This window comes from Pholcus phalangioides, unplaced genomic scaffold, assembly GCF_987345545.1.
Source record: "Pholcus phalangioides strain wild (caught in Gottingen) unplaced genomic scaffold, Ppha-v1.0 ptg000039l_1, whole genome shotgun sequence".
In the NCBI taxonomy this organism is placed as follows: Eukaryota; Metazoa; Arthropoda; class Arachnida; order Araneae; family Pholcidae; genus Pholcus; species Pholcus phalangioides.
The window spans coordinates 22,661,410-22,685,275 of record NW_028301625.1 but is presented as its reverse complement, the minus strand read 5'-3'; the positions used below and the strand labels follow the sequence as shown (position 1 = coordinate 22,685,275).

General features: G+C 35.2%; 1 protein-coding gene and 1 non-coding gene across 2 annotated transcripts in view; one reads left to right on the top strand and one right to left on the bottom strand.

The window, feature by feature from the left end:
* The window catches only part of LOC149065716 (uncharacterized), a 50,578-nt gene extending 38,781 nt beyond the window's left edge, over nt 1-11,797 (bottom strand). Inside the window, exon 1 of the mRNA XM_089253694.1 lies at nt 11,410-11,797. Coding sequence (XP_089109820.1) covers nt 11,410-11,655 — 246 coding nt within the window. The 5' untranslated portion in view covers nt 11,656-11,797. The remainder of the gene's footprint in view (nt 1-11,409) is intronic.
* On the top strand, nt 753-824 carry TRNAA-AGC (transfer RNA alanine (anticodon AGC)). The gene has a single exon. It is a non-coding gene; the product is annotated as a tRNA-Ala (tRNA).
* Nucleotides 11,798-23,866: the final 12,069 nt, after the last annotated feature.

Genomic DNA, 23,866 nt, shown 5'->3' with positions numbered 1-23,866 from the left:
AGTTTGAATGATGGTTAGGCGTTGCTGCTAACAACAGAAGCACCATTTTGAAACAAAAAAAATTGACTGTTTCTTCAAGTGAAAAAAATTCTCATCCATATCTTATTAAAGAATAAAAATACACAGTAAATATGCTAATACTGCTTTTTTCTTTTGGCTTGTTTTTTTTTTAAGTAAAACCAACATTTTAAGTATTTTTTAACTGTTTTTCGGATAATTCGTTTTTTGACAATCCGAGGTGGCCTCGGTCCCATCTCCACCTCCGAGACTACTGTAAATGCCATACGATGTGTTTCAAAAAATTAATAATGTGAAAAGGGCGCAAAGATATGAGAGTGATTGAGAAGAGTTTGGGATGGGATTGATGGTGAATGACACTGAGACACTGATAACTTTCAACTGATTCCAATGATTTTATGCAAGCAATTAGGAGACAACGCCATTGTCCACCATTATGAAGAAAACGGACAAACTTACTACTCTTTCTAAGCACCCCCCCCCCACCCAAAGTAAAAATGGTCTACGTACATTCAAGGTAATATAATATTTTATTACACCAGTTACCCATTATAGTGCTGAGGGCTGCCTAGTCCCTTTCAAACTGAAATCACTGTACAATACGTACGTGCATATATGCATATGGCCATCTGGTTGGCCTTTGTCATTCACGAGGTATTAGTTGATTGTTAACGCTCTCCATGTACGGTGCCTTTCAACATATATATACGCTCCAAGGTTGAAATATTCTATCTGCTTCCATAGCTTAGATGGTAGAGCACTCGTCCAGCAAGCGAGAGACCGGGGTTCGAGTCCCCGTGGGGACAGTGGTGAATTTTCTTCCTTGTAATCTTCATCTCTACAAATAACCAGTCTTTCGATGAACCTAATACGTACGTGTTCCTTACTGTATAGTATTCTGTAGTAGTGAACTACTAAACATTCGATTTTAACATGTGAGCTGTACATGAAATCTCTGCAGAATGGCTCAAAGGTATACCTGTCTACTCTTTCTTGACAAGACAAAAAGCAAGAACGATTTTTGAACCTTGCATTTTGAAGGAAATACTATGCGGGAGCTGTGCATTCTTCAACAATGATAGAAAAGCCAGTTGGTGAATAATAAATGATATTTTTAAACTATTAAAATCTACGTAAATCATATAAATACAGTGTGTTCCCCGAAGTGCAACATCCTATATTTTTTTAAACATTGATCATTTTTTTCTGTCATATTCAGGAGATACCTCATTTGCTTAATAACCCCTCTAAATTTTTCTTTTCTGGATATTTCTATACTTGCCAATCAAAGGGTTAACGAAAATGATTAGATGTTTAAAATTATGTACTTGCATATACTGGATATAAATTTTGGATAAGTGACCATATTTAAAATTATTCGAATAAATATTTTGATCTAATTTTTCGGCATGAGGAAAATACAAGTCGATTCAACGAAAACTGATGATTTCAGTTTCAAATTGAGTTTGATGGGGGTTTTAGAAGACAATACCAAGTTATATTGTCTTCACTCTTGAACAGTTTTTCGTATTCTTGGAAGCATCAACTCCTCTCCTCATAAGTACCATTTGGCAGAAGTTTCAAGGGAAAACAAACAACAGTATGATCGAAAGCTGTTTCGAAATCAGTGAGTAACCTAAAATAACGATTAGAAAAAACAGCAAGAACCAAGTGAAGAAATTCCAGGTTTTGACAAAACATGTTTAGCATTTGAATTGCTTCAGGTAGCCTTAATTTCTTAATATACTCTTATAATTGTTTGCATCTACTGAATAGGTGTGTGATAAATGAAAAATATATATACATTTTTATAGCATCAATTAATGTTATATGGTTAAGAAAAATATTCTATTAAAATGTCGATTCATTGATTAACCAGTTAAAAATTTTAATCGATTCCCAGCCCTAATATTTATCTACTTATAATTCAGCATAAATTAAGCAAATTATTATTATTATTATTTTAGTAAATTAATCTCTTATTAGCGAATTACGAGCGAAATCTCGCGATATCGGAGAATGTCGAATCCAAGCGTTGTTTTTTTTAATAATAATATTATTATAATTATTCTTCGCTCTTAAAAACCAATGTTGCATGGGACGGAACTTCGCAACTTTCGATATTATCGCTATAGGTCGGTCACGGTCGCTTTAATATTGAGAAAAGAAAGTGTTTTGATTGAAAAAAAGAACACTCTCACTTTAAATCCTAGTAGAAAAGAGTGTTTGGATTAACAACAGCATACACATACAAAAAATGAGAATAAAAGCGTGTTTTTTGGAATATAACTATCAAATATCGAATCAATTTGAAATATTTCTTTCACGCACGTCATTTCTTTCCTATTCAGAATCAGAAAAATTTACACGTTCCGGTGTACATCGTCAAAAGATCGAAATTGAGATCTAACTTTTTTTAACAAATTGACAATTGATTATTTTATGTGATAAGAATTTTTCTTTACGCAATGATTGATTGATTGATTTCCTGGTTTTGTGTTTCTTTAAAGAAAAATGAAATCCGAAGTTACTACATCCTAGAAACGTGCAACAACATGCGAAATGCATAATAGTATAATAGAAATCTTCTATCTGCATTCGGAAGCTTCCGAGAAAAACAAATTTGCGCAACATAATTCCCACAAATGAATTGTCACCATTGTTTTACAGTGACATGAGAATCTCTTCGCTTCAAGGAATCTATTATCTTCATTATATAACCCTGGGTGGTCTATCAGGTTCATGTTTTATTTACTCGTTTTCTCAGTGGATTGTGAAACTGTATTTGAACAATTCGGTCTGGTGGAAAAATTCGGAATTCAACATACTCAATAAAACCAAAAACGACGTTGTTTGTTCGTCGTTAAACAACGACGTCGACAGATTTGTGAATCCAATAATAAAACTCAAAAATCGATTGAGTCCACCTTTTAACACGGTCGGGAAGCCTCAAAAACTATGGTCTAGCAGAAATATCATTAAAAATATTATTTAACTATTGATTTATTTCAAATTTAGGGCACATATTTTTGATTGCTTATGGTATGCTATATCACAACACAATAATTCAAATATCGTCAATAATTATTTTTTCGCAAATTTTGAAGCATTGTGAAAAATAATAATAATAACTCTTCGCACGCATGATAAAACAGCATGACATCAATGAAATTGAATAGAAATTGATGCTAAGTAAAGTAAATTGTTAGTTCTTCAAATGAAACAAACTATTTAAGATACATTTACGAATATTGATATAAAAATATTTGAAACTTTTCTAAAAAATTTGAACTTTAAGTTTAGTTTTATATAAGATTGTTTTAATGAAAAAGTTCGATAATTCGCCTCATTTGATCACTGAATTTCTTTACTTTGAATTAATTTTTATTTAATTCACTACATTGATGTCACGTTATTTTATCATGCGCACGAAGTGTTAACACGAATGTTTTGAAAATTTGAAAAAAGAAATTAAGTATAAGAGATATGTAACAATCGAAAATATGCGTATGAAATTTTAAAATATCAATTGTTAAATAATATTTTTAGTGATATTCCTATTAAAGAGCAGACTTTCTCAACCTTTATAAAGTCCAGGACCAATAAAATATCCGAAGCAATTCACAACGAACCACGTGTGTGTCCCGCACTACGGGATATTTCAATATTTTCAGTTGTTTCGAATTGTTTTGTAATTTGTCGTTTTTCCAACGATGCTTATTTAAATTTGTAATGTTGACTAAAATCGTGAATAAAAAGAGTTTTCATAATTTTTTTATGATAATTATGGCTATATATGCAACTATTCATTTTACGTATTTGTTAGGATCAACGTTTTTTCTCTTCAATTTTTCAGCGATTTTTAACTGCAATTAGGGATTTTTCTGACTTATGGAAACATTTCTGATGACAACTGGTGACGTTTCGCATTTTACCGTATTTAAGAATCCCAGTTCCCCTTATTTTTCTCAATGAAATATGGCCATCTAGTCATTTGAATGGTTTTTTTTTCGTCAAATACATTTTTGTTTACTGCGATTTGTAGCAGCCCTTTATTTCCATACCTTCATACATTTTTGCAGTAATTAGAAAATTTGTCATAAATCACACCTTTTGGCTACAATTAGTGATATCCATATCTAGAATCGCAATTTCCCGTATTTTCTTTAATGAAGTATGGTGAACCTAAGTATGAAGGTACAATGTTTATTTGAACTCATAAGGATATTAGCAATATAAATTATAACAATTGAATAATTTTTCAATCAGTTAGAATCGAGTTATCAAGTCTGCCTGCGGACCACCTATGCCATCGTCGCGGACCATAGGTTGAGAAACGCTGTACTACAGTGTAGTTTATGCTTTTTTTGACCATGTTAAAGGGTATGAGACCCCTTAAAAACTAAAAATGATCTTCAACATCATGAGTTTCGTTCTCAAAAGTCGGATCAATTTAAATAAAATGACTATAGATGAAAGAGAAAATACGCGGAAATTTACGAGAAAATTAACATTTAATGCAGGGCTTGATAAATCCAAGGTGCAGTGCAACAACTTTTTAATTGGGTTTTTGGGCACACGTTGAGGGTACAAAAAATTATTTGTTTTATTTTTAAATAAATATACAAAAACCCCTTGCAACATGAAAATGACATATCTGAAAAACTACACGTCATTTGGATACTTTTTTTAATTGGTAGTATGCCTCTAGGATCAACGGTTCACCAATAAAATTACATATGCCCTGTTACTTATGCAACCTGTATATACCATTTTTTATGTATCATTACTGAATTGAAGTCTGAGGACAGCACAAAATTATCGAAAATTATGTCAGCGTGTCTGCTAGCATGGAAAGGTCCCATAAACTTTCTTTGATATATTTGAAATCCTTTGCCAGTCCTCTAAAAGTTAATAACTACACTATTTTGGACTGATTTTGTTGGGAAAAATATGCTTGGCGTCTATGAAATTTTGCTGGTGCCTAAATTTTTTTTCGATTTGTTAAGACCTGATCTAATGCAATAATCGTAAGGTTGTGAGTCTAGAAATTCCCATATTACTTCAATTTTTGAATTCTAAATGGTTTGGGCTTTCCAATACGTATCCAACAAGGTACATGCACTCAACAGTTGAGTTCATGGTCATCAACGCAAGGATGAGCTCATGCATATCTGCATATCTGTAGGTAATAAATTGTAACTTAACCTTGGTTTCGAAGACTTTTTTCGTGAAAGAGTGAATCCAGATGTTCAAATAGTTTTCCTATCTGCAGTTATATAATACTAAAATTATCATTATTGCGCAAGTTAAATTTTTTATCACACTCTCACCATGCATACTGATTACGTTTTTATTGCTGAATATTTTCATTTAAGCCAAAAACGTTTCCGGGTAGTACAAATTTGTACGATCTCTATAAATGGCTATGCCAAGAGCTTCTCTTTGCGGAATATATATATAGACAACGGCAAATCTCGTTCGATATTCTTCGTTTTGCAGATAAAAAAAATGTTCCATTATATTGGAAGCAGGGTTGGTAAAAAAACCAAAAAACCGGGTTTTTTTGGTTTAAACCAGGTTTTTTTGGTTTAAACCGGTTTTTTGTTTTAAATAGTATTATTATTAAAAACAATGAAATTTCTGAAAAATCATTCAAACTTCCAATAATTAACAAAAATAAAATGTTTATTAATGTAATTAACACTATTCCCATGCTAATTAATCAATAAATATTTATTACATTTTAACAAAAACCAACTTTTGCCATTTAATTATTTTTTGCTTAACTCAATGGATTACTGTGTGTTTGAAAACTCTTTTAATGTTATTATTAATCATATAATATATAAGGGGTGATCAAATGAAAAGGTACGAAACGACACGGTGGGTACAAATGTAGACTTTATTCAAAATATACACCATAGGCCTGAGCACAACGATCCCACTGATGAACAAGGCGCAGGATTCCTTGTTCCCAGAATTCCTGTGGCCGTGACGAGACCCAGTCCTTCACAGCGTCCTTGAGTACGTCGTCCGAGTTGAAGCGCTTCCCTTTCAGGTGTTTCTTCAGTGGACCAAACACATGGAAATCGCAGGGCGACATGTCCGGACTGTAGGGCGGATGATCCAACGGCTCCCACTTGAACTTGGCCACATGTGTGTGACTTTGGAGACGTGTGGACACGCGTTATCATGGAGCAGAACCACACCCTTCGTGAGCAGCCCCAGTCTTTTGTTCTTGATGGACCTGCGTAGGCGTCGGAGTGTCTCGCAGTACACATCGGAGTTAATGGTTTTGCTGTGCTTGAGGAATTCCACAAGTAGCGGACCTTGAACGACGAAAAAGACGGTGAGCAACACCTTGCCTGCTGAGGGCACGGCTTTGAACTTTTTAGGGGGAGGTGACGACGCATGCTTCCACTGCATGCTGTCCCGCTTTGTCTCTGGCTCGTAGTGATGGCACCAGGTCTCATCACCTGTGACGATCCGCTCCATGAAAGCGGGGTCTTCCTGATACCGAAACAGATGCTGCAGTGCTAGCCCCATACGCAGTTCCTTTTGCTGGTCGGTGAGCTGCTTCGGAACCCAAGCGGCACACACCTTCCGATATCGCAACCTGTCGTGAACACGGTTCCATAGCTGACATCCACCTTCACCGCCAATATTCGCAATGTGACACGCCGATCACTTCTCACTAGGTCGTCCACCTTGTCGATGAGATCGCTCGTGATGACAGTGTTTGCCTGGCCTGGTCTCGGGTCATCACCCACACTCTCACGGCCTGCACGAAAACGGGCACTCCATTTTCTGACAGACTTGTCAGAGACACATTTCTCCCCGTGAACTGTCACCATCCGGCGATGAATAGCTGCCGGTTTCTCACCTTCCGCTGTCAGAAATCGAATAACACCTCGCTGCTCCTCAATCGTCGAATTTTGCAACACAAACGCCATCTTGTCCTCATACGGACTACCGCATCATTTGGACGAGGCTTTTGATAAGAGCCTCTGCTCTCTCTCCTGCACATGCGGGCGCCTGCGCATGCTCCGATCCCAGTCAGAGACTCCAATCGCATCCCGAGATGTCTCACTACGTTCTCCCATGGCGGAATATGCAATATTTAACTGTTACGTTTTTACGTCGTTTCGTACCTTTTCATTTGATCACCCCTTGTATAAAGGTTTTTCTCCAGTTACTTTCAGTATACTTAATTACGAAGCTATTTTGCAAAAAGTAATAAAAATTAGGTGAATATAATGCATTTAATGAAGCATAAATAATGCAGATTAATTAGCAATGATTTACGATATACAGGGTGATTATAACTAAGGTTCTGATTTCAAAACACTGTAAAAAAAGAGTGATTGTTAGAATGACTTGAAAATTGTCATGAATATTCCTGAAAAAATTCAATTTTATTTGATAAAGGGGAAAAAATACTTGAAAATGTAAAATTAATGACATCATCCAACATGTGGGAAATTTGCTTGCAGAATGGAAACGATAGCCAGTCATGGCAAAATTATAACTTAATTATAGCATTGCACGACTCCATAATTCACGGAAGCATCACAAAAAAGAAAATGCAATAATTGAACAAATAACTACGACTTACTCAAAAAATTTTAAATATGTTGTCCTCCGCGTGTTCTGACTATGAGGTTGAAAGCACAAAAATTCTTGTTCAACAACAGAATCGGAGTATGCCATGGTCATAATGTGGATGTGCTTGCAATTCAGCTTTATTAAACCAAACGCGCCCCCTTTCCCCCGTTCATATTCCTGAGGAATGAGGAACTTCTAACATATAGGGAATGTGCTGGAGATTGCAATTCACCAAAGTTTGCAATCTGACCACTGTTTATAACATTTTGAGGTACCCCCACAGCCAGAAGTTGCAAGGGTTAAGGTGCATCCTGTCAAAATAAGTCTTCAGCAGCTGCTTTGCTGCTATTGCAATGTGCATCTTGATAGAAGTTCTATCCACACACTGATGCTGTGGATGTGCCGAAATGATGTGGTTGCACAAAATAGATTATACTGCTGGCCAAGTAAAGCATCATCTACTTGCACATTTTGCACTTTTTTCCTTTGCGAAAGAAACGTCCACTGCTTCAGGAGTATCCATGCAAATTTTCAAGTCATTCCGATCAGTACTTATTGTATAGTTTTGGAATCAAAACTTAAATTATAATCACCCTGTATATAGCTGATTATTTTTCATAAATCTGTTACTACTACACAGTAGAACCTTGATTAACTGGGCTTAACAGTGTGTGTGTGAAAGTATAAAAAAAACAACTATTGAATATTAAGACTGGGAGATATACAGTAGGAGATGTGCTACTTCTTATGGGAAAAGAAATGTATGTGAGGTAATGTAACAACTAGTTCACTAGTGTTTGTCCTTTAAGGACAGCTGGTGTCTTTATTGGATTATAGGACCACCTGCCCCTAGCATGATGGTGTCACTACTGTAGCTGCTTCTTTGTGAAGGGGAAAAGAAACCATGTGAGATAATACACCACTACATTTAGATGTGTGATGCAATCCTTATTCATGAATTTGCGTAAGATAGAGAGAGCGTCAGAATGTAGCCAAAGGTTAGAAAATGTTGTAGGAATGAGAAATTTTGGCTTTTATATATAACTTTAAATGACTAAGATACTTCATATGAAAAATATATATATATTCTGGCCACTTTTATGAGACTTTTTGAAAAAAACTATTTATAAAATCTTATGTCATTTAAAGATATACCATCAGAATGTACCCCAAGGATATAAAATGTGGTAAAAATGAAACATTTTGGCTAATAATGAACAAATGTGATATTTTTCAAGGAAAAAAAATGATATTTAGGCAACTTTTATCTGATTTTTTGAAAAAAACCAAAGTGGTTTTTTTAAAAAAACCAGTTGGTTAAAACCAAGGTTTAAACCATGGTTTAAACCAACGTGGTTTAAACCAAACAACCCTGATTGGAAGTTAAATATTTCTTAATCTTCTCTAAAATGACACTCATTTTCTTTGAATGAAAATGCCACAAATGACGTGAACGAGTACATTAAGGTCAAGAATAGGATATGCATCATGTAATGAAATCAAAAGCACGCTCTCGCATCATTCAAAATACTGACAATGCCGATTGTTGCTCCCTTTTTTTTCCCTTTTTTTTTTAAGAAATAAAATTACATCCGTATTTTATTTATAGTTTCTCCTCAATGGTATAGGATTTTCTTACTGACGTCGCTGAAACAAGATTCGAAGAAAGACAGCTGTTAAAATATGGATTTTGCGTTATGCCAAGAAGCAAGTAAATTCCTTGGAAAAATACATATTCATATACTGCATAAAAAAGAGGTAGAATAAAATAGCATAACCACACACATAGACATCATGTATTAATTTTATAAATACTCTTGTTCTGATGTTGGCTACAGAAAATAATGAGCGGCACCCAAGGGAGAGGGCGGTAGCCGACCATCAAACAATCAATGCACTCATTTTGCCACCTGAAACGAAGAGTGTTAATCTTCTTCTTTTACGTCAGATCTATTTTAAGAATCCATCAACCTGAATTTATTAGAATGGCGAGCAAAATCAATCAATTGCATTCTTACGTTACGAAATGGGTATACATAATCAGTTAAAATTCATGTTATCCATGTAAACAAACGAATGAAAAGGGTTGCGAAACATGCATTTATTTCGATTGATTAAATTAGCAAAAGGAATACAGTATTTAGATTCAACTGAAGACTATCGTTTATTACCAGGGCTAGGGTTAGGCATTTTGCGGCATTTTTACAATATCTGTTTAAATGGTCCCAACGGGAAAAAAGCTAACAGGGTACTAGCCAACACCCCTGAAGAAGAGGGGTGTTGGTCTATCCCAGCGATCTTCAAGATTTCTTGTGTCGCGGGCATTGCATACGCTTATCACCAAACGAAGAACACCCCCTTACGGCAACGTAGACATACGTATGCCTGAAAATCTGCATCATTGTAATTCTTGAATGAAATTTTTACAGGATGTTTGATTGGTTTGAATGGTGCTCGTGAGTGACATGTTGAAGATGACTGGTCTAGCCCACATAGGAGTAGTTCCAACAATCTTTTTCGTTCATCAACCCCCAGCTCAGAAATCTTTTTCCTCATCGCCCTCTTCTTGAGCGATCCCATAGGATCCTATATTGTATCGGTAACTATTACCGCCCCCCCCCCTCCGACACATTCCATCGCTCCTGGGGGATGATATTGCCTAATTTGAGAAACACCGGTCTAGACTAAAGGCTCAAAGTTTTTTTTTTGTTTTACCGCCTACGAACAAGATTTGACAAATCAATAAGAAAAAATTAGACACCAGCAAAAATTTATAGTCTCCGAAAAAATTTTTCCCGACAAAATCGATCTAAATTATTGATTCTTTGGCTTGTCCGGGGCTTAAGGACCCCTTTCCATGCTAGCAGATACGTTGGCATAACTTCCGATGATTTTGTGCTGCTATCCTCAGACTTCTATTCAGTTATCTTACATAAAAAAATCGGGCATCATTATCAATTTCTTAGTCGCCATTGCGTTCTGGTACCTGGGATATGTCAAACCTAGCTATAAATTTACAAATAAATGAATATATGGAGCCCGGTAAAAATCTTAGCTTTTGAAGGGCTGTTAAAAGTCTTTTGCTCACCGGGTCCTTGCCTGTCTGTGTGTCTATTAAAAAGGCGAAACACACATATTTTTCACATTACACGTCTATAAGTTTAGGCTACTTATTTAATAAGCACTTATAGTCAAAATGAAATATGTTATAGATGTATTTTAGTCCCCTTTTACACCCCTTAATATTTTCGGCTCGCTACGGCTGAACCACTACTAACCGGCGAAGTTCGACCCTAATTATCAAAAGTGTTTTTGACATATAGGTATTTGACTTGAACTTCATATAGGAGATTTTGGTTTCTGAATAAATCCTGGAGTTCTCATGCTAACAATATTGTGGGCACTGCATCCCGGCTCCGACGCTACAGTATGTCGAGATATGTTCTTTGGATGATCATATATTTTACTACAGTAAAACCTCGATATAACATAACACTGCGGACCAAAAAAAAGTTGCTGGTAAAAAAATTAAAATACAGAAGTTAAATTTCTGAAGTTTTAGGTCAAGTTTTCGGTCTTCTAATGAGAAATGTTTCTCTAATTCCTTAATTGAGAAGTTTCGAAAAAGATGTCTTATAATTTATTACCACAAAAATATTTCTAAATTCAAAGTTCTGAGATTTACACTTGAAATACAAATTCTAGCATGAATTTTTACCTTTTCAATAATTTTATATATAATTTTATGTCAGAATTGTTAAGTAGATAAAAAAATGTTCTTACTGTGACACAATCTTCTTTTTTAAGTCCATAGACGTCGCAATTAATCCGGCTGGTCAGTTGATTGACCATACTACCGATGAGATCCGTCATGTTGATGCTGTCATTTCTTCCGGCATAGTCAAAGATGCTATTCGTCACAGTTGTCACTGATGAGCCACTGCAGGACACGTGCGATGGCAACAAAAAGATGATGACAACAACAATGCCGGCAGCAGCAGTCACGCTACTGCGAGAAATTGATTTCATCTCTGAAACTGACTGATTCCAGAGATAGAGTTGACTGAGAACTCTCTTACTATAACAATAACAGAGGGCTTCACTTCCTATAACGTGTGCGTTTGTAGCTCGTGAAGCGGCTTCTCTGTTGTAGCTCGTTGCCCGCGCGCCAATTTTTCCATGTGCCCAACCATATGATTAAGGTAACACGCATGCGCACCACCAATCCGTGACGTCATTTGCGATCTCCGAAGGGGGAAAAAAAGAACATCAACGAGAGTGAAAGTTGGAAATTCTTAGAAGAAATGGAAAAATAAATTATTTTTTGAAAAATAAATAGAAAACTCTCTGTGTTTACATCGTTTCTACCTACTCGTGTTTTCAAGATATTGGAATATTTTGTTACGTATTTAGATTCTGCTCTTCAATAAACAATTCAAAGAAATGTATTAGTTATCAGCATAAAAAACAAACTTTTTCGTAATACTATATTTAAAAAAAAAATTCATGCCGGAATTTCTAGAAAAATGTGAAATCTGGCGTGATAAGAAAATAAATTAACAATTCTTATCGTAATGATATATTTATTTACCTTTTTTTAGTGATGGGATGTTTTTATTAGTTACAGTAATTTTATTCAATCCATATCATTTCTAGGATTCTGGGAATGATGTCAAGTAATACACGAGTCAGGTGTAATATTCAACAAGTGCATGCTTTTTATTGGTTTTTTTTTTTCATTTTTGTAAATAATTCAAATGTTCTACCTATACAGGTTTAGAAGGTATTAAAATATTGTGCATACGTATTTAGATTCTTCTTTTCTATAAACAATTTAAGGGGTTTCCTACCTGTAAAAGCCTTTCAATTGTAGAAATGTTATTAAAAATATTACTTATTCATTGATTTATTTAAAATTTTTACCACTTATATTTGATTGTGTATGCTATTTTATGCCAGTAGAAACTTATACATATCTCAAATACTTGATATTTTACAGATTTTCAAAAAATGCATTAAAAGCAGCTGTACGCATGATAAAATAACATGACATTAATAAAACTGAATAAAAGTTGATTCAGAATAAAGGAAACTGTTTCCTTTCATAAAATGATGAAAAAGATTTGAGATCCATTCATAAAAAAATACTTGGGTTGGTTATGAAACTATTTTTAAAAAATTTTTAAATTTGAAATTCAATTTTGAATAAGATTGAATTGATAAAATCTCAATCTTTTTCATAATTTTATGAACTGAGCAGTTTTTTTTATTTTCAATCATTTTTTATTCAATTCCACTGACTTCATGCAATTTTATCATGCGCACAAGCTGTTTTTAACGAATTTTTTTGAAAATTTTTGAAAATTAAGTATTAGAGACATGTAAAGTTTTGTAATGGCAAAGGATAGCATACACAATCAAATAAATGTGGTAAAAATTTGAAATAAATTAATGGATAAATAATATTTCTACGTAAGAAAGTGTTTTATTATGTTAAAAGGTAGGAGAGACCCCTTAAAGAAATGTATCAATTATCAATATTAAACAATTGTTTCTAAATGTTATATTTAAAAATCAAAATTATATTGGAATTTCAGAGAATATGGGAAGTCTGGAGTTACAAGAAAATTCAAATAGACAATCGGTCCCGCTTAAATGGATAACGACGATTCCAGTACACAATATCCGATTATGAGGGGAACAATTACGAGATTGCTGTTCGTGTATTGGAACTGATGAGAGATCAACAAATAAAGTTTCTGGAATAAATCAACATCAAATGAAAAGAATTTTTTTTTCATTTTATTTAAATAAGACATTGCATATATGAAGTCATGACGTTGTGTATATTTTCCCTTTCATCGAAAAAAGTTAGCGCCCTCTATGGGCAAAACAGAGAAAAAAAACAAAATGAAATAACTAAATGTACTGGAACCAGATTGGACACTAGGGAAGCCTCCGAACCTAGGTTTGTTATAAATCTTAACCTGAAACATTAATTTTAAGCGTGGAAAATTTTTTGAAATTATTACACTAAGCTGGAAACTAACATTTTCTCTACGGGAGAAATTTTGGTTACAGAGGATTTTATCCGAATAAGTGGGGTATCAGTTAATCCGTTCCCCGATTAAGCGGGTTCAACTGTACAAACCAATTCTTATCGTAATGATATATTTATCTACTTATATCAGTGACGGGATGTTTTTGACGCAGTAATTGTGTTTCAAATGTTCTACCTACACATGTTTTGAAGGTATTAAAATATTTCATAAACATACGGGTATTTAGATTCTCTTCTTCGATAAAGAATTTAAAGAAATGTATCAATTATTTCAGCATAAAAACAAATTTCATAATCATATATTTAAAAAAAAATTCATGTGGGAATTTCTTGAGAAATATGAAATCTGGCGTGATGAAAGAACGAATAGTAATTCTTATATCGTACTGATACATTTATTTACCTATTTTAGTAATGGGATGGTTTTTTTGGTGCAGTAATGTATTCAATCCGTATCGTTTCTAGGAATGGTTTCAAGTGATACACGAGTCAGGTGTAACACTCAACAGGTGCATGTTTTTTTTTTATTTTTATATGACAACTCAAATGTTATAAGTGACGTGACGCAGTATCTACCTACGCTACAACTACTACTATCATCACTAAGTTATTCTTTGTTTTGTTGTTTTTTTTTGTTCCGTTTGACGAACACATTTCCCATAAAACACCCTAAAAAAACCACCATGCACAATGCTTTATTCAACAAAGAATAAAAATAAATGAATAATAGGCTATTGAATGATTTCTTGGAATCTACGTTTTTTTTTTGTACTGTTCAGGTAAATCTATTATTTCAGTTTTTTAACCCTTCGTTGTTGTTGTTTTTTTTACAGTCCACCTCCATGATGATGAAATAGTTTATGTAGAATGCTTTAACCAGAGAAAAGATGAGTATTATGAGTAGTAAAGACCTAAATCGTTAGACTGGTTAATATTTTTTAATTTATGGATTTACATCACGCTTGACATCTATTCTTTTATTTAAAGTTCTGGTTAATAGTGTGTTTTAGAACGAAAACGTTTCATCTTCCCACATGGATGACCGTAATATTTGACCCACTGGTTTAATTTTTTATTCGTAATCTGTAGGAGAATGAATTCCGATTCTTATCCATATGACTATACGAACCGCATTTTACTGACTTTCCGTGTTTTTTGAATGTTTTGGTCGTAGTGACTTTTAATCTCTATGTTTCAACACCATAAAAACGTATTTAATTTTTTTTTACAAATACAGATGTAAATGGGTGCTGTTAGCATACTTTCAATTTAAACAAACATCAACACAGCAATTTAATTAACTTGAGTGGATTTTTTAACTAGTTCCAAAGGCCAAAATTAAGGGTAAAGTATGCAGTTTCCCTTTGCTTTACTGTTTGTTATCTATAAACAGATAAAATCTCGCTTAGAGCAGGGCCGTCTCAAGAGTATCACGGGGCCCCGGGATAAGTGGTTTTTCAGAGGCCCTACCTGGTAAATCCTAGAAAATTTCAACCAGATCTCATTTTTGTGAGGGCCCCTCTTCTCTTTAGGCCCCCGGACCGTACCCGGGTGGGCCCATGCGTTAAGACGGCACTGTCTTAGAGTAAAGTTGAATAGTTGTTACCTTGAATTTAATTTCTGATTCCCTCAATTCGATGCGGTTTTTGAAATCTCTGAACACTTAAATTTTAGCAGCTTTCAAAAAATGACACCGACAAGGAATCAACTCTTTCTAGCTAGGAAAAGTATTGCACTTACATAGCCGTATTTTGTACAGAAATGACATTTAAAGATGTACTTTCTAATATTCTAATCAAAATACCAAAAAATTGAGGAAAGAAATTGGTATAATGAGTGTTTTTCCCTTGATCGTACAGTATTTGCCATGTAGGCCCGTAGCCAGAAAATTCTCTCTTCTTTTCGGAGGGGGACAACTTGCGTTTCAGGGGGGGGGGGGACCAGACCCCCAAGTCCCCCCTCCCGCTACGGCTTTGTATATTCAAATATACACCGGTCCATAGAAGGTTAAATTGAAAATAACCCATTTTTTCAAAGCTTATTTGAATTCTCACTATCTTTATATACTATCTATCACTATTTATGATAATCGTTGATGATTTGCATAATTTTAAAACTAACAATATAAATATATTCAACTTCTTTTGGGGAATACCTTATAATTCACTGCAAATTTGCTTCATCGTTTTATTTTACCAGGACTAGTTTAAATGGAGTTTAACTTTTCTTATTGCTTGTGGTTGACGATTTTCCTTATGGTGGATAGCATATTTTGGTTGGTTTTGGTCGATAGGGAATGTCCCGTATTCAATATCCCTATCTCCTATTTGTCTCGATGGATCATCAATGGTTATCCTACTAATCTTTTACGGATAGATAATAAACGACGACCCTTTTGTCTTCATTTTTGAAATGATGAAATTTCCTTTAACTGAGCTATGTCCAAAAAAAGGCCCGGACGTTTGCTTCCGTTGAATTCGGCCTTCCAGCCGGCCGGTCTATACTATTTCCGTAGACAACTATAAAAATAAGCGTGCTCTCTTGTTATCTTTTCTTGATCAGCTTCTACTTCTATATATTTTCAGTTGAGGATTCACTTAATTTTCGTTTTAATTAGATATAAAGGTGAATGTAAGAACTTGTAATTGCCATAGTAAAATTAGTTACAAATTCTTATATTTATACCCCCAATATATTGATTTTAAAACGCCCGAAGAAAAATGAAGAATGTTAAAAGGGCGCGAAGGTGAGAGAGAGTGATTGAGGAGAGTTGATGATGGGATTGTTGGTGTACGACGCTGAGATCCCGATAGCTTGCAGCTGCCTTTCCCATGATTTTACTTAAGCAATTAGAGGACAATGCCATTGTCCATCATTTCAAAGAAAACTGTCAAACTTGCTCCTCTTTTTCAGCGACCCCCCCCCCCCCGAAAGTTAAAATGGTCTTGAAAATTAAAAATTCAAGAACATTCAAACTGAAAATTACTGTGCAACACGTATGTAATATGTAGTATTCCTGAGAAAAAAAATAAAGAGGTTGGGTTCGTGGAGTAAAAAAAGAGAGAGAGAAAGAGGGTCCCAAGATGGAGAAGGAAATTCGAAAATTTCCACAGTGCCTCGAATTATCCGAAAACTTGAACTTTCGTTGCTCGGATTTTCGAAGCTCTACTGTATAGCCCGGAGTTGGTGTGTGATGAAGTAATGCAGGATGGGCAAAAAGTCCGTAGAAACTTTAAAAATTCATAAAAACCGGAAAATAACCGAAATAAAAAACGGTTTGCAGGGTTAGCATCGCTAGGTCACGGGAATTTTTTTTAAGACGGGAAAAATAACTAAAAAACAGCCGATAGATGGCACTGGTACGAGCGACTTCGGTAGACATATGCAAATGAGACGGTTATAAGAACTTGCGCTCCTAATCCACAACCAGTTCATCGTTGTAAACCGTGTATGCAGACAAAGATGCTGAGAGCGAAGGATAAAGATTCGTTGGTGAAGTTGTTTTACGTGAACCAGGAATCAGCGACCATTGCCTTGCGTAAATTCAGAGTTCAGAAGAATGTGGGGACTGGAAAAGGGCCGGCAGGCCTTATAAAGCTTGTTCAGCGGTTTGAGGAAACTGGAACGCTGGAGGATCGTGTAAGAGAGCAGGACGGCCATGTTTAAGGAAGGCACGTAGGCACGTTCACCGCGTGTTGAAGCGGAAATGGAAGCGTTAGTGTCCGAATCAGCTGCAGGGACCAGCAGTGCTCGTGAAGCTGCCAGACGTTTGGGCTTACCACGATCCTCGGTACACAATATTCTTCATGGTATCCTTGATCTGTACCCATATAGATTGCAGTCGTGCCATCAACTTTTACCAGCGGATACCGTACAGAGGGAAGCCTTTTCCAGGTGGGCTTTCTCCAAAATCGAACAAAATCCCACCTGGTCTTTAACATCTTGTGGACAGATGAAGCTCATTTTTCGCTTCATGGTGACGTTAACTGTCGCATCTGGGTAACGTCTAATCCACGTGAGTACATGAGAAAACCATTGCATTCCCCAAAAGTGATAGTGTGGTGTGAGTTCACAGGTTTGTACATCATAGCACCCTTCTTCTTTGAAACGCAATGCCCAGTAAATGCATGGAAAACGGCTACGGTGAATGCGCAGCGTTATTTAACGCTTCTGCGCGAGAAGCTCGTGCCACGGTTGCGGAAAGAGATGCGCTTTCTACCGTCACGTTTATGCAAGATGGCGCAACTAGTCACGCTGCTACTCTGGTCAAGGCATTTTTCATACAGACGTTCGGGAAAGACAAAATCATTAGCAGGAGTTGCAGGTTCCCATGGCCTCCTCGGTCTCCAGATTTGACACCGGCAGACTTCTGGTTATGGGGATATTTGAAATCCCGGGTGTATCGATCCGGTCCATCCAATCCGTCGGAACTGAAAGATGCGATCCGCCGAGAGGTGTCATGTATACATCCGGACCTGCTGCATTCTGCCGTTGCTGGATTTGTGACTCGCCAGCAATGTGTTATTCCCTGTGGTAGTGGTCACGTGGAACACATACTGCTGTAGTAAACTATTTGGAGGCATTCTGTTCATTATTTGCGTATCTTTACTTTGATTTGTGTATGTCAGCGCCACCTATCGGCCGTTTTTTAGTTTTTTTCCTGTATTAAAGAATTCCCGTGACCTAGCGATGCTAACCCTGCAAACCGTTTTTTATTTCGGTTATTTTTCCGGTTTTTATGAACTTTTAAAGTTTCTATGGACTTTTTGCCCACCCTGTACATTGATATTAATTAGTGGATGTTCCCCATTTTTTCGTTCGTTGTGTAACGGTCTGTTCAATATTTACCTGATTTTGCTTGTGAATAAATATTATTTAAAAGCAAGTTTCTGGTTATTGGTGTTGGAAGTGATGTAATATTGCGACATCAAGTGACCCGATTTATTCCACACGTTTCAATTGCTTCTCCCGGCATTAGTTTGTGTATATCAAGCGTTGAAAATGAGGTACTGATTATGCTACGGTCTTTTTTCAGTAGTCACGGTTGTGTGAATTATGATTTTATGAATGTTGTATTCGTGGGTGGCCAAAGATGAGTGTTATTACCGGCTGAATCGGTTTCTTGGTGGTGCCGTCTTATTCCTCTATATCTAAAAACTAAGCTTACAGCTCAAATATCTGTACCCACTGAAATGGTGCCGCGAGTGAATAATACCAGAGTGACTGACTGTGCTTTGATATTTTAAGTTGGAACCTCCATAATTAGGAGTTTTTCCCTGATTTTTTTAAGATTTAAAATATCGATTGTTATAGAAAATATTGCATAATTATTATTTCTTCAGTTGACATATTAATTTATGACATCTGGAATTTCTTATGAATGGATAAAATTTGATTTCGGGTTATTAATTATGAGAAATTCTTTCATATTTCAATGGCCATGTTCCTATCCCTATAGCAAACACACTTCATGTGATATTCATTTCTCTTCTCTTTTTTAATTAAATATTATGGTCTTAAGAGATTTTAATTAATGAATCCGTACGATTGTCATGATAAATTCCTTTTCGTCACACCTCAAAAGAGTTCAATTCGGCAGTGTTTTCATATCGCATTTATGATTTTTATCGTATTATTTGGAGTTTCAAAAGCATTCGCAGTCTTTTAAACAGAAGATATTAAATTTGTGATATGTGCAGAGGTGGATTTATATATGGATTTGTCGTCTGCGGGCTCTTATACCAATTTTGCCACCCTCCTCCTATTCTAGTCTGATTTTCTTGGCCACCCATTTCTCAAATGTGTCGCCTATCTGTACTTGCCACCCTGGGTTCATAGCTCGCTTAGCTCCCCCCCCCCCCCCGGTAAATACGTCTCTGACTATGTTGCGCTTCATATCCTGTTCATCTAACGATGTTGCGTCTTGTTCAACAGAATTCTGCAATTTCTTAGCTAAGTGCATGAATTATCGAAATGCACGACCAGTACAAAAAACAATGAATTTGCCGCGCAAATTTGCACCGATATTGCAATCTGTGTGTGCGCTTGCCTCATTTCTGCAAGAAACAACCATATTCCTACAATCGTTGAGAGATTTACTCGATGAACAGAGAATTATTATCGAGATGCATAATCGTCTAGTTAATGCCGGTTGCGGAATAATTTCTACAGGAATGACGTTGCTAAAATTATTACAATGGACAAAAGCTATAAATTTCAGATCGATCTTGATCTCCCCAACTTTTTACGATTATCAGAAGGTATACTACTACCTATCATTCACAACTCGCGGAATTGCGAGGACGTTTGTGTTTTCAAGTGAAGGACTCGTTGCATTGTGTCCTCATAAATATATAAACTCGATGGGCTAGGATGCTTTCTCGGTTTTTTATTCATCCATTGTTGAAGATAACGTTGGAGCTAATACACAAATTAATATAGATACTCTCAAACCATTTTATGAGAAATTAATACTGGTGGGCCACTTTGAAGAAAGGGCATTCAACAGTGAAGCGGGAACCACAATCATTGATGTGTGGAAAAACAATAGGTCATAGCCTACGAGTGGGCCAAAAGAAAACCCACCAGTTAACGTTAAAAAAAATGGTTTGAATACTGTGTATGTGAAAATACAGTAAAACTCGGTTATAAAGACATCAAGATTCCGTGAAGATTTGTCATTAAAACCGAGGTTGACGTTTTTAAGGACTATTTTGACAAAAAATATAATCAGGTGCTATCAAACACTCGCATAACGTTTTATTTCATTATGATTATGGTAAATAGGGATCATATATACGGAAAATATCACCGATTCTCACCGAAAATGTTGCTAATTATCAGCGAAGTCGCCAAACATTGCTTATCTATAACCCTTGGCGAGAAATACGGTGCTGCAGCACGCCTGCAGCGAATTAAAATGTATGTCAGGGAAAAATAAAATTGAAAACATGGCAGATATTATATATTAGATGAATATTTGCAGTCATATTCATAATAATACAGTTTATAAATTATGCAAATTGCCTTCATCCCGATTTTAGTAAAGATTATGAATCAACGTAAGCTTCATTGAAAAAATGGGTGAAACAAGACTATATCTCATTGATGAATATTATATAACACAAAAATAATTTTCGATTTGTTCTAATCATTTCGAAGTATTACATAATATTCTAAAGCAGTTGTATATAGTATCGTACAATTGTTTCTCATAATTGAAAGAATGGTCTTACTATTGTTATTTTTAATTTGTATTCTAGTTTATAAAAAACTAGGGCTGGTCCGATTAATTGATTAATCGGGTCGGTTAATCGACTGATTGTTGATCGTAGTTAAAAAATTTTAGTTGAGTTATTCAATTTTCGATCAATTCGATTAAAGTTTGTGAATTAACTAGATTTTTTTTAAAAACCGATTAAATGTCTTATAAATCATGTTCTATACAGAAAATTTTGGATAAGTGACCATATTCAAAAATATTTCAATCAATATTTTGATCAAATTTGATTCGACGAAAACTGATGATTTCAGTTTCAAACTGTGTTTGATGGGAACTTTAGAAGACGACCAGCATTTATTGTCTCCACTATGAACAGTAGTTTTTCGTATAATTGGAAACATCAGCTCATCTCTTCACAAGTACCATTCGGGAGGAGTTTCTATGGGAACAAGCAAAAAACAGTATAATCGGAAGTAATTAGTTCGAAATCAGTGAATAATAACCAAAAATAAAACCGATTTTTTTAAAAAAAAGACAAGATTCAAGTGAAGAAATTACAGGTTTTGTCATGTTTGGCAAGTTTTTGCCGTAGTGGAAAAACCATGCGCCCCGGCAAAAATAGTTTTTGCCACATTTTTGCTACCCGGCAAAAATTCATAGAATTAATAAATAGGATTTATCTGTTTTGAATTCTATAAATAAATAATTATAAAATCTTTCTTATGAATTTTTAATGACAAATCTGTATGATGCATATTTTATTCGGATATGTTTTCATATTTTTGGTTGCTGAATATTCATTTTTATATCATGTAATTTTATAAGTTTTTTCATGTGTTTCAAGTTTTTATATTAAAAAGAATATTTCGTAATTGAAAAACTAAGCTTGGTATGTCTTGAGTAAAAAGAATAATTTCTACTAATTTTTGCCTGGTTTTTTCCACTTTTTGCCACTGTCCCGGTAAATCCATTTTTGCCGGAAAAAAACTCAACCCTGTGTTTTGGCAATTATGTTCAACATATTAAATTGCTTGAAGCAGGCAGCCTTAATTTCTGAACCTATTCCTTGTTTGCATCTACCGAATAGGGAAGTGAAATGAATAAAATATATTTTTATAGCATCTATTTATATTACATGATCACAAAAATATTCGATTAAAATTCGATTAATCGGTCGATTAACTGATTAAAAATTTTTGAATAGCCAGTTGAAAATTTTAATCGATTCTCGGCCTTAGAAAAAAACCTCTCATACGGAAGAAAAGCTTAAATTACGTTTAAAAAATCGATCTTAGGAAAATTCCGTTGACAATCACTTTACATGGATACGATTTTTACGTCAATGCTATTCTACCAAAATGTACAAATGGCATTAATTCGTAAACATTAGAGGAAGAAGAAAAAAAAAAAATAAAAGTAATTACATTGTTAACAATTCGCGCGATAAACCAAGCTCTAATTTCAGTTCGGTTCGGTGTAAAAAAAAATACTAGGTCCGGCCATTTTTTTAAGGTTATTTCACGGTTCAGAAGATTATGAGTTAGTGCTACTACGTGCGTGGACCGTAAATTTTAAGTTACAGTCAAGTAAACGCTGCACAGGACAGTGAGCTTAACTAATAAAAAAAAAGTATGAGGAAAAGAAAGTGTATTTAGAGAAAGACAAAGTCAATTGGAATTAAAGCTTCCGGCAAAGATGCCATTTTGTTTTCTTATTACTACAAGTGACGGCCGTGTCCCGTTACCAGCTTAGTAGTAAGTTCCATTTATGGATTAACGCGTATTAAGCTCACGGTACCCTCTCCCGATTGGCAACGTTTGTACAAGGAGTTAACACAACACTTCTGCTGAATTTAAACATAATTTTTTACGCATCTTTTAACGATGTACTTATGTCACAAATCATTCAATTTTCCACCTAAAATGCAAATAAAAATAAATAATTAAGCAGCGTCACCGCAGGGGTTAGATAATATTTCATAATAAAGGTTAAATTATTAATAAATCCTATGGTAGGCCTATGTTTGTAACGCTTCTGTTCACAGGCGCGCGCAGAATTTTCTCGAGGGGGGTTTTCAGATTTTTTTTCCTTCTGAGGGGGGTTTTACTTTTTTTCCTGCAAAATAACACTATAACCTTGGCACAAGGGGGGGGGGGGGGTTAGACCCTCAAACCTCTCCCTCCCCCCACCCCTTGCGTACGCCAACGCTTCTGTTCATAATTTCTTATAGAAAAACACGATATTTATATTACGCAAGTTATACTGTACGTAACCTAGAAAGAAAGTACAAAGGGCGCGGTTGCAAAAAGTAGGGGCAGGTCTGTCTTAAGAACATCATAAGGCCCCGGGGCAAAGTTATTTTTCTGAGGTCCATACGCCGTTAGAAATATTTGCCTCAGTTCACATACTCATCTCGAAAATTGCTATCAGATCGCATTATCATGAGGCCCCAGACGATGCGCGGGTGGGGCGTTAAGATGGCATTGAGTAGGTTCCGCAATTTTACTGTGGGATTCTAATAATGTAACTGAAATGATAGAAGAAACTTAATGCAAATGTAACATCTGTTTCAGACGGATACAGCGATACTTCGAAGTAGGCGTTTTTTAAGGTATTTTCTTTTCGTAAGCATGTAAATCAAATTCGCGTAAGGCGAAGTACGATTTTGCATACAAATACTTATAAATATTATTTAGGTCTAAATTAATATATTAATTTAGACCAAAATTTGAGAAAAACACATCATTTTATTTCTTACTATGGGTGAACTACCACTGTGGTATTTTCCTACTATAATTCGTAAAATTTCGCTTGTCTTGTGAGTGCAATCTGGTTCTTGAAAAAAAAGGTGCATTTCTTAAAATCTGTGCAAATAAATGTCGCATGTTAAATCCCTTTGAATAACACTTTGGTCTATTGCAATGAATAAGCTGTTTGTGTTTGGATTTGAAAAAAAA